Below are 12,895 nucleotides of genomic sequence, written 5' to 3' on the forward strand. Positions count from 1 at the left end.
TGGATTTAAAATGAGTTGCTTAAATCATACAGAAGTTTGTATCTTTTCACCAAAAGCTAGTATATTATATCTAAAGCTGCTAAAGACGGCCTTGAAACCATCAATATTTATACTGGATTTGGACGGAGAAGATTATAGCGATGATTTTAAGAATTACTTCTTGGATCTTTACTTAGATAGACTAAATATAGACAAACAAGGAGAATCTGAAATAAGTTTAACTCGAAATGTCAAAAACTCAATGATTCCTTCTTTCTTCAAAATTTTTTATTTGATTTATAAAAGAAATGATCCACATGATTTTTTCGCATGCAATCCTGCAAGTAAAATTATTTCATTAAATACCGGCGTGTCCACATTAATAAGAAATGTGTGCAAGCGCATGCATTTGGTATTTATTTTGGATTTGGGATCGTTGCTATGGTTTTCAGAATTATATGATGATATGGAGCAATTAGGGGTATGCATAGATGAATTTTTATTAAGTTTGGAAAGTATATTAAATGGAGTTTCAAGATTATTAGAGTATTTAGAGTATGTCCAAGAAAGTGTAGAAGTGCGATTTTCAGTTTTTTTGTTTGGAGAAAATCAAGAGAAATGTTGTTTTAAGCTGGTGTTTTATGAAATACCAGTAATATCTTGGATTTCTGAGACACAACTATTTATCGAAAACTTGAAAAGTGAGATTCAGCAAATTTTAAAAGCTCGTATAGAATTTAAGGAAGGTATGACAAGCTTACCTAGAAGCTTGTGGAGTTTTGAGATTCTTGGATTATTGAATTCTTTTTCAGTTTCTTTCAATCATTCACTAATTGTGATTACAACAGGAGTAATATCTTCTAGACTTTTTTCTGAAGGAAATTCTTCCTCATTAGTTTGCCAGAATAATTACCTATTACATTATTGTTGCTCTAATGACATTCAAGTTCATTTTTTGGTTATTAACAAGTTTAATATGGACCTTGAAGAATCAGAAATTGGACTAAATCCTTCATTAGACACTTTTGAGTTTTTTGCTACAAGTTGTAATTCAACTTTAACAGTATGTGACTCTGGAATAAATGAAAAAGTTGCGAAAAAGATAGCTATGGATTTGTTGTTAAGGTCTGATATTTACAATATTCCCTTGGATATTGAATCAGAAGTTAAAGGCCAATTTAATTGTTTGAAAGAAATTTATAGCTACAAAGTAAGCCAAAAATTATCTGTAATTGAGATTTTAGTAAATAAATTAAGGAACGGCTTCAATTTTGTTAAAGAATCAAAAATTGAGGTCCCCTTGATTTTATATTCTAAATTCCACAAGCTAATTGATATGATATGTTTAATTGAAAATTACAAAAATATTCAAGACAATCATTGTTCAGAGTTTTGGTCTATCAAATTTTACATTAAGAATTCAGGGAATGTTATTTTTACCTCTGATACATTTTCTTTGTTAAAAAAATTACTGGAATCCAAAGAGGAGATTAAGAAACCCAAGTCATTTAACAAGCCTTATAGGTTGGCTTATATTCTTTATTCTTTCATTCTCAAAAACCGTCAATTAGATACTTGGATGGAAAATTTGGTTGAAAATTATTCAAAAACTGGCGATATTCCAGCTTTTCCAAGTGGACTCAATAGCTTATTTCTCCCGTGTATTATCCACCATAAGATTGACTTGGTGTTGGAGAGCGACCAAACTTTACTTATGGAAGAAGTTTTTGATGGGTTTAAGGGCTCTTGGGTGCTGCTACAAGCTAAATTGGCGGAAATGGGATTTAAAACTTTTATATTAGAAAATCAGCAGGTTGAGTATGACTTCCCAATAAAAGAAATGGATAAAATTTTAATATATTATAATTTATTTCCAAAAATGAATACTAATGAAATCGCAGTCAAATGTGATGATCTTGGAATCTTGAGAATTTTAAGGTCTTGGGCAAAAGCTGATTCTTTGTGCCAAGATCTACACTCAAAAAAGCCTGAAAAAGCTAACGAATTTATGGCAATTTGGTTGAAGGCCCAGAGAATTATAATTAAAGTGCCAGATGATGACAAAAGTAAAAGTGAAGAAAGAGAAAGCCAATCTTCATTAGTAAAGTTCAATATCTTATATTATGGTTTCAGCCCAGTATATTGTCAGGAATATACAAAGTGGTTTAAGGAAAAGATTTCAAAGTACGGAATTGATTCTGATGAAGAAGATTTAAGTCTGTTAAGATTTTCATTAGGAACAAATAATCTTTTTGAAGGTGTTATAGATGGAGCTAGATGCTTGGAGAAGTCATGGAGCTACGTACTTTGGAGTGAAAAGGAAAGCTATAGCCAGCAGGAACAAGAGCCAATGGATTTGAATGGAAGAGTAATATTAACTATTTCAAGTTCCAGATATTTGGATGGGTGGACCTTACTTAATAGGAGAAATGATAATTATCAATTAAATTCAACCTGGTATAAAGTCCGTGATTTCCAGATCAAGGACAGCTTCAAGTTAAAATTAGTATTTATTTATGACCTTAAATTTCAGTTTGGAAACAATAGAAATAGCAGCAAGCTAACTTGCAGAACTTTAATGGCAAGTTCTATTGGAAAAACCGATATTATTAGTGAAAACCATGGAGTGTGCTTTTCATTTGATAAATTTGCGGAAAAAATTCATTTTCAAGACAACAAAATAATACAAACAATCTCATTAATAGATTATTTGTATACTTCAAGCCATTTAAGAAAGAATATTGAATACCTTAGAAATGTTAATGACGAAGAAGTGAATGAGAAAAGTAAAGGAGAGAATACTTCAGAAATAAAGTCTAAAGGTTTTCATCAAAATCTATACAAGAGTAAATTTGGAGCAATAAACTCCAGATACTACAACATAATTTTCAGTGGTCTTACAAATTCCAAAGAATTTAATAAATACAAGAGAATCATCCAAAACAAATCATTTTATGGAAATGATGATAAAATTTCACTATCAATTCGAGAAATTTCAAATCTTTTTCTCACGTTTAATAACAATGAAATTGAGACAGATTCAGATGATAAAGATATATTAAAATTAGTTTTACCATTTATCACTGGATATGACAACTACAAAGATACTGAGCAGGAATTAGATAAGGAATTTATCAATAAATTTAGACCTTTATGCTTAATAGAGATACCTCTAATTAACGCAGAGAATTTGTCTACCTGCCAGCTTAATTCGAATTGTAGATGGAAGAATTCTGACATTGAAGCAAGAAGAAAGTATTTGGAAGGGGCATCAGAAAGTTCATTTGAAAAGTTCTTATATAAAATGTCAAAAATCACAGATAGATCTGTTAGAGTAGATGAAGGTGAGTGGTATACAATATTGTTTATAGATGAAAATGACCTTGATTGCAAATCAGGAGACCAGGAGGACTTGATGATAAATGAGGATTTAGAGCCAATTTCTTGTGATCAACAAGAACAAACTAATAGCGGACATTTCATAAGAAAGTTGTATAATAATCAGATCTATGATTATATGATAATTACTCACATAAGGCTTCACAGGTCCAGCTCTAATGTACCAACAAGTTCAGTTTTAGGCGTATATTTGTGCTCATATTACAATATTAGTTTTGGAATAACAGGAAAAAAGATCAATATAGAATTGGGAATTGACGAAAAAATGAAACTTTATAAGGTAAGACAATTCGTGGAGTTATATATTTTGAGAGTAAAAGAAATTTGGGATTCAATTAAATTTAAAATGATTTCTCAATACTATTTATTGGGGATTCCAATTTGTTCTAAGGATATTGCAAGGATACAAAATGAAAACGAATTTAACGAGGAAAAGACTCAACCATCTTCAAGGATAGATTCAGAATCATTTTCCACAACTAAATTAAAGAGGAATTTAATTGGAGATCCAATATCAGTTCGTGGTATTGATCTGGATTTAGACCCAGAATTTGACTTCATTAAAGAAGAGAATACTCATCAAGAGAACTTTCAAAGCTTATTGTTTGGATTGAGCTCTGATCAAGACCACTTATCAGAAAAGGGAACCCATTCTGATCCAGATACTTGTTCAGATATAGCTTTTGATATCCATGAGCACAGTGAAGTAAGAAGAGAAGTTTGTAAGTATCTTAAATGCAATATATTTAGATTTAAGCTAAGTCTTTCAGGCTTTAAAATAGTCTTGTCTCGAAAATTTACAAAAAATGTAGAATTGGACAAAGGTTTGGATGAATTGGATAAACTTGCAAATTTTATTGGAGAGGAACTTGAAAGTCGTATGAAGAATACTTTGAGGGTGAAGCTGGTTCATTTTGATTGCCAAGATTTGAATTGTTTTTTAGTATTTTGTGGAGTACTTGATTTATATAAAGGTAGTACTAAGAACATTTTAGTAACAGTTTCATTGATGAGAAATGGACAAAATTTAGGAATTTCATATCTTGAATTAACCAGGTTTTGGACAAGATTTAAGAAAAATACAGAATTTAACCCCAGCTGGTTTCATTGTTTAGTTTGGAAAAGTTTAACAGAAAGAGACGATTTAGAACTAAAGGTGACTGTATTTACATCAATTGATAAGAAGTACATTAGAGTAAATAAAATTGATACGGAACTTTGGTCAATTATTAAGTTGGAAAAAGAAGTGTTTGTTTCAAAATTAAGAAGTATATTATCCTCTTGGATGACTGATATGACTATGGAACTTTCTTTCATACATGGGAATGAAATTTGGGGGAAAAGTAGGGATGAATCATACAAAATGAGTTTGTTTGCTTGTTTTGGACGAGAGTTATTGTTGGAATGTTTACAAGGAGTAAGAGAGAAGGTTTGGAGTGATGGTGATGAGCTATTTCCAACAGAGTCATTTGAGAAAAGTGAGTTTGTATCTTCTGGATCACTAATTTTTAGAAGAGATATTCAGTTTCCTTTGATCAAATCTACTACTAAATTTGGAAATGACATTGCCGTCATTAATTTACTTTCATCTCAAGCTGATTATATTCCAATCAAAAGGAAACCACATTTAGTCTTAATATGGCATGGATCTCAGTTTCCTATGGAAAATTTATCAATAGGAAATCCAAGCTTAAAAGGCAGGCTTAGAAGAGGTATTCTTGAGAAGCTTATAGAACATACTAGAGTACTTGCTGAGATATCTAACCCTGATCGTTTGGTTAACAATGAATTAGTACTGGGGCTTGCTTTAAAGATTTATTTTCCATCTTCGATTACTACTGGAATGAGTATTACTACACAAAATAAATACAAATGCAGAATATGCGACTTTTCTATAGAACGAGGCTGCTTACGTGAATCTATTAATTTTCTATTTTCAACAATGCAAAGCAGATTTATTGATATTTGGAAGGAAGCTACATGTGATTTCTTACTCCAGAATGTCACTATTTCACGAATGGTTAGTTATCTGATGGTACCTAAATTTATATCATCTGATTATTCAAGCTTAAGATTAGAAGGTGATAAAAGAAAGCCAGAAATTTCAATTTTAGATTCAAATGAACAGGAAGAAATTTTTGGACAGATTTCTATTACATCAGAATGGCTCTATGAAGTCCCTTTTGAAGTTTCTCCAGCAAAATTTAGAAGAATGAAAAAGAATAGTTTTACTAGTTTACTTAAGAGAAAGTTGGATCCTGATTATTACGAAAAACCTGGAGAGGTAATTCTGTGGGATGGAAGGATAATTAAAGTACCTAATTATATATTTTGGTTAAAAAAACATGAGGAAGTGTTCATTGAAATACCATCTGGACTTTATGATGCTCCATTGATTGATATCTTGTTCGGAGGGGGAAATTGGGACATTTCAAATATTGATAAATATAACAAGAAATTATCTTCCATTGAAAAAAGCTTATTTGGAAATTCTGATTTGGGAAAAGAAATCAATCAAAGTTCCGAAATTCGATCTTCTCCAAAAGAAATAGAGTTTATTTCATTAATATACCCAAAGGGATGGTTATTATACTCTGAGGATGCAACAACTTCAACCAATACACTGGGAACGGGATCAATATTTTTGATTAAGCCTGATTATCTTTTTATAGATATTAAAAACAAGGAGTTAAGGGTACAAAGGAAAAGGCGAAAAGATTTAATTAGCCAAAATGAGTCATGCCAAAGTTATTCTGTGGAACTTTCTCTTCCGAATTCAAATTTGAATTCTACAAAACCTAAATCAAAAATTGGGATTTCTCTTTCTTTCTTTGGTAAAAGAAAACCATCAAAGAGTACAAAACTATATTTTTATAGACAATTAAAGTTTACATTACAAAGATTAATTTCAAATTGGAATAATAATCTCAACACTATAGTTTTATCTAAAACAGAATATGAGAAACAAGTTGGAGAAATTTTTTGGAACTCAAAAAATGAATTAAGCTATGATACGAATCAAAAGCTGGAGACGCCTTATCATCTAACATTAATCTTAAAATTAAGCAAAGCATACCAAAATTTTGTAGGTGCTTCAATTTGGAATATGGTACAACAGAATAATGTCATGTTAAAATGCGGAGATTTGTTTACAATACTTGCAAATATATTAACATATTACAACATAAAGTATGAAGAAATTGATCGAGGGATTCGTATATTTATTAGAAATATTGATATTGATTCAAAATCTGAGGAATTAGACTACCAGATTGATATATCGCTATATTCAGGAATTAATGGTAGAATCTTAGATATTTCAGATCCCTGGGCTGCAGGAAATAAGCTTGGTCAAGATCCCTCTTTAAATTTAGAAAAATACATTAATGATTGTTTGCTTCCAGTGTTTGAAGATGAAATATATCAGTCTCCAAGCCCATATTGGGACTTTAATACGGTATTAGAATTCATATTTTTGTATAGAAATAATCAGGTTGATAATCTGAATAGTGGAACTGTAAATGAAACAATTTCTTGGAATTTAATAAGAGATTCAAATGGTAGATTAATTCAAATACAAATGAACTTACCAATCCACATAATTCCAGAAAATAACTCAAAAGAAACAAAAACACAAAAGTCTTCTCGTTTATTTATTCCAACAAATTGCCAGTACGAATCTGGAAATATTGAGCTACCTATATACTTAATGCCATGTATTTACTTGGGAGCTGATATATTTTATAAAGGAAAATTAGTCTATTTGGATGAGAGACTAGAAATTAATGATGAGGCTAACCATAAAACTAATGGTATAATTTTGTTTATTAATTCACTCCTGAATCTGGTGTTTATGGAGCTGTTAATTAAGCTAAAGTTGACAACTAAAGATAATTGGGTTCTTAAAGATAATTTTCGGCTTTCTAACGAAGAATTTGGTATTGAAACAGATAGCGGTTCAGATGATTACTCATTTGTAATTAGTAATTATTATTTAAAAGCTCATGGAGTAACTATTAGAGATATACATAAATATAGAGATAATATACAAAATTTTTTCCAAGCAATAATTAATAATAGGGAAGCTATTGAAAGATTCATACCTTTAAAGCCAGCATCTAAATATGATACTGTCATGGAGAATTATCCAGTTCCCAGCCTAATTCTACAAGACGTTAATGGAGAAAAGGATGAAACTCAAATGTATTTTCCTTCTTGGAGCGTAGCTGAGTTTATTAAAATAATAAGAGATGAGTTAGTGTCAATTCAAAGTGATAAAACTATTTTGTCGGAAGAGAGTAATATAAAGACTGTAATTTCTGGATATACTTGCATAATTCATGATAATAAGGAAATAGATATAGAAGAGAGAGTACTAAAAAAAGAAGATGGAGTTTCATTATCTAATAACTCATCAATTAACATAAAATTTCCTATTGGAAGAAGCCATTCATTTAAAGATACTGATTTTGGAGAATGTGGATGGCATATTTTGAAATATAAGTCTCAAATAAATTACTTAAATTCTTTATATAATAAAACAGATTTGAATATTAATAATTGGGTAGATTCATTATATGTGATGAATAAGACCTCTTCTAATAGTAATATTGTTACTGGTAACATGAATGATGTAGAGTTTAACAATATCTATGGTTCATTCTTTAATATTTCTGGTGGTAAAGAAAGACCTTGTATAACAATAAATATTCATTCAAGTAATAGAGCTGTAATGGAGTATTTGATCATTCTTGAACTTACTCCAAGTGGAATAATGGTTGTATGCTGGAATGCTCCTATTTTAGTTATAAATAAGTTTGAGAAAATGATTAAAGGATTTATATTTGAAAGTTGTATAAAGATGATTTGGTCATTGCAGTTATCAATTTGGTACAAATACAATGTAATTTATAGAAAGTACATTTTTGTATTGGATCTATCAAAATTTAATATAGATTTCAACAAAAATTTGAATATTAATTATAATAAATCTTCGGCTTCTGTAAGTAATAATAACTATTATCCGAGAATTTGTGAGATCTCTACAAATATTATTTCATATATTTGGAATGATAGATATATCAACAAAGATTTAAAATGGAGTCATTCTGAGGATTTGTATAAGAAGGAGCTTATTATAGAGTGCAAAATTAATAGATTAAAGTTGGAGGATATTATAATTCCAAATATTGTGTTGGGAAAGATATTAGATTTGAAGCATGAAGACTTATTGAAAGGTAATGAAAAGAATGAAGAATTTAATTCGTTTATTCCCTCTGTCATTAACAAAATAAGAATTTTAAATTCTGATGATTTAATGGAAAGGTGGAACAATTACTTTTTTAAATATAAATTGTGGGTATTTGTTAACCAATTTTTGATCGAGAGCTTTACAATTAAAAGTCTAAGACAAGAAATTTCAGCAAAAGTATTTTCAAAGAACATAATTCTTCAAGTGAGTAAAAGTAATATGATTTTTAAATATCAACAGATTATTAATTTCTTAAAGAAGAGAGTTGAGACTTATAATATTGAATATTCAAAATATCAGAAGGTTAATAAAACTAATCATCAAGAAAGAGAAGATAGTTTATTAAATGATGAAAATATTGTTCAAACTCATTATAACTTACTGACTTATCTTCAAAATTCTCATAACATTATTAATATGTTAATTTCAGCAACAGTTAAAAATAAAAATGATCACTTCATATTAATTCATCCGAATAAACTTAACGAGGTTTTTATTCAGAATCAAAATAGCACCGACAATAGTGTTACAAGAAAAGAATTAAATTACAAGAATATTAGTAGTTGTGAATTTTGTATGATAAATCCAAAAGATATTTCAATCAGAATAATATTATCCACTTTATTTAGATGTTCAATAGATGTTTTGGACCGATTATATAATGAAAAAAAGGCTGAGTTGGATTTTAAAGATGATGAATCTAGTTCGAAAGAAGCAGTATCTTTGGGATTTGACTTTGATAATTACAAATCAGAAGAAAATCACATTCAAAGTGGAAAAAAAAACTCAATTCTAAATAGAGACCAAGAAGAGAAGTTCAGTATAAACAAAATAGTGATTGAGAAACTGAAATGCTTTGATAATAAGGGTGAGTTGTTGATATTTATTGAAGATATATCTGGGATTCCATGTCAAAACTTTTCTTCTGATCTTGGGAATATGTACATAATGAAAGATTTAACTATAAAATTGGATGAATTATTTAAAGAAAATGGATTCATTCGAGTTGCAAATTCTTATAGCGAAATTATTAACAAAGAATATTTATTTAGAAGTAATTATTGCATTTCAGTGATTAGCAGTATATTTAGTGGGGTAAATATATACGAGAAAATAGAAATGAAGAATTTAAGTTATTTAATGGAGACAGAAATAGGTACTGAGAAAGAAATCATTATTTACATTAAGACAATACATATTAAAAAATATAACTTTTCAATACCTATTTGTATCTTTTTGAGTTTGTACCAATGCAAAACAAAAATAATATATTTAACAAGTATTTTCAACGATGGTACATCATATATCAGTCAAAGTATATTGGAGTTTATTGAGATGCTAAATATTAAAAAGTTGATTTTTGAATTTGTATTATCATATTCTGAATCCTTAATTTGGAATATTTGGAGTCAAAACAATATTAATTTGAAAATAAAAAATCTTCAATATTTGGAAAATGGGGTTTCTGACTTAAAATTATCATCTGATCATTTAATTAAATCTATATTTTGGTTAAATAGATTTCTAATAGACTATCCAAATGTTAGAAAAGATTCAAATTTGATTATGTTTAGAATATGGATCTCTAAGAGCCTTAAGATAAATAATAATCAGCTAGTTTCAATACAAAACAGCTTCTACCATTATATTGAATTAGAAAAGCTAAGTTACAGAATAAAAGTCTTACCAAATTCAAGTAATACGGTACTTATATTGTTCCGGTCTTTAGTAAGAAACGAACTAATTGGAGTAATATTAGATGATTTTAAAGTTGATGAAAGCAATTCAAGTATTAGTAATTATTTAGATGATGAAAAAATAAATGATAAAGAAACACAAAATTTTAGAAATGAATTGGAATTACCGATGGATTGTTTTATTCTAAAAAACGATTCAGTGTTGATTAAATCTGATCATGAACTTAATTTTTCTAAGAAAGAAGAGATGAGATTGGAGATTACTAATACACTAAGTTCTATACAAGAATACATAAAGAGAGATCAATTAATTCAAAAAATCCAGGTCTATGGAGCAACTTGTTCACAAAGGTTTGTTGATGATTTGGCTAATAATCAATTTTCTATTAATTTGTCTTTGAATAATAAATTGCTAAAACAGCTTCCAGTCATAAAGATTCAAAACTTAATAGTAAATAATGGCATCAAGATGATCACTTGTAAATCTATGATAAAAATTCAGGAAAATATAAATGTGATCATATCTTTATTTAGACGATTTTGGATGGAAAATGATGCAATTCGATTCTCAAATTCTTTATATAGAATAGAAGAGTGTGGAATTTTTGGTGAATTTTTGCAAGATAGGATTATTTCTGTAGTTATTAAACATAAAAGGAGGGAACTCATTTTGATAAGGTTTTTCACAACTTTTAAAGTTGATCAAGGTAATGACATGGAATGGATTTTTAACGAAATAAAGTTTACTTTTAAAGATGAAGATAAAATTAAAAGATATTTCTTAATTAAGGATAATGACAATATTGGATTAAATTATCAGAAAAATAATCAAGTAATAAAAGAAGAATTATATGAACTAATATTAAAGTCAATAGAATTCATTTTAGATAATAATAATAATACTAACAAGTAAATATCGACTAAGTGGGAAGATTATGTAAAATGATCAATAAGGATTAGAGTATTGTTTAATATATTGGATTTCTATTCAAAAAGTTTAAAATTGAAGTACTTGCGGATAATTTCTTTAATACTTTCTAAATCAATTTCTCGTATTTGTTTAAGTTTATCATCAATACTGGTATAATGATTGTTTACTATTAAATCTCTACCAATTTCTTCAAACAATGTTCCAGAATTTTCATATAATGAAGTTAATTGATATGAAAGAATTCTCTTAACTCTGATAATATCATCTTCAGTAATTAAAGAATGGAGATTTTTAAATCTGGAGCTAATTAATTTGGCATTTTCCATAATATCTTTGTGACTAAGATCACTATTGCTTTTTAGATACCATCCAAATAATCCTAAAGATATATTAAAAATAAAATGACAAAGCGAGGCATAACTTACCTGTGTCTTTGTAGCAAGTATTAAAGGTTTCAAAGAATTCAACATGGTCTTTAATACCAGAAAGAATCCTTTCAATAATCTGGTTTTTATAGCCAGTTACTCTATTTATATTATTCGTTCCATATTCTCCAAGCATACTTTGAAGAAACATAACTTTAAGAAAGTCTTTTGATTTCCAAGATGTACCATTGTATGCCATGGCAAGAAGACTTTTTCCATCAACACTGGTTTTTTTATGTACTAATACAGGTTTATTAATAAAATTCATTTCGTTTATATCTTGGAAATTGAATAAACAACTCTTTTTTTTTTGATTCTTCAAGCTCAGTGAATTTCTGGAATGACTGGATTCATTTCCAAAGTAATTCTCAGCAATATTCTTGAAATAACTATGATCAATATTACCAACTCCTAAAATCATCATTTTCTCAGGAATATAATTAGTAAGCATATAATTAATCAAATCTTCTCTTTTAAATCCAAGAATATTTTCTTTTGGCCCAAGAATAGTATTTCCAAGTGGATGGTTCTTAAACATTTCTCTATGTAAATCATCAAAAATAAGCTCTTCTTCAGATTTGTTCACTTCTTCCATTTCTCTCAGAACAACTCCTTTTTCCTGTTCAATAGCAGACTTACAAAATTTGGAGTTTTTAATAATATCACTTAAAAGATTCATGCACTTTGGCAAGTCTTGATTAAAGCATCTAATTTGGTAAACAGTTTGTTCACGAGTAGTATATGCATTCAAATGGGCACCCAAATCTTCAATCTCACTTTCAATTTCTTTTCTAGATCTATTATAAGTACCTTTAAATATGAGGTGTTCCAAAAAGTGAGCAGCCCCATTTTTTCCTGGTACTTCATTTCTACTTCCAGAATCCACCCACAGTCCAAAAGTGAGAGAATTTGGAATACTATCGATTCCAAACTTCATAGTTGCAACTCTTATCCCATTTGAAAGTTTGGAGATCTTGAAATCCGAATCGTTTCTTTTAAAACTCAGAGTACTGCTAAATCTTGCATATCTAGTAGGTAATACTCGTAACAAATTTGAGCATCCAAGTCTTAATACGGAATTTTTCAAAATTAAGCTCATTTTTTCCTTTTTGCCAAAAGCTTAAAAACTTTTTATTTTCAAAATGATAAGAAAAATAAATCCCCTCTATTTGTGAGTTCTTGTATTTTTACCTGCAATTTTTCTCGATTTTAA

At 28.8% G+C, this 12,895-nt stretch overlaps 2 protein-coding genes across 2 annotated transcripts; one reads left to right on the plus strand and one right to left on the minus strand.

Moving 5' to 3' along the window:
• Positions 1-10: 10 nt before the first annotated feature.
• On the plus strand, positions 11-11,239 carry ELE39_002931 (uncharacterized protein; the record flags this gene model as incomplete). Its single annotated transcript, XM_067346035.1, has 1 exon — positions 11-11,239. The coding sequence occupies one exon, from the start codon at positions 11-13 to the stop codon at positions 11,237-11,239; it is 11,229 nt and encodes a 3,742-aa protein (XP_067199928.1).
• A 408-nt stretch (positions 11,240-11,647) lies between these two features.
• Positions 11,648-12,781, minus strand: ELE39_002932 (mitochondrial processing peptidase beta subunit; the record flags this gene model as incomplete). Its single annotated transcript, XM_067346036.1, has 1 exon — positions 11,648-12,781. One exon carries the CDS (start codon positions 12,779-12,781, stop codon positions 11,648-11,650), a length of 1,134 nt encoding a protein of 377 aa, XP_067199929.1.
• Between the last annotated feature and the right edge of the window lie 114 nt (positions 12,782-12,895).

The sequence above is a fragment of the Cryptosporidium sp. chipmunk genotype I genome (genome assembly GCF_004936735.1).
Source record: "Cryptosporidium sp. chipmunk genotype I strain 37763 chromosome Unknown contig_35, whole genome shotgun sequence".
NCBI classification, from domain to species: Eukaryota; Apicomplexa; class Conoidasida; order Eucoccidiorida; family Cryptosporidiidae; genus Cryptosporidium; species Cryptosporidium sp. chipmunk genotype I.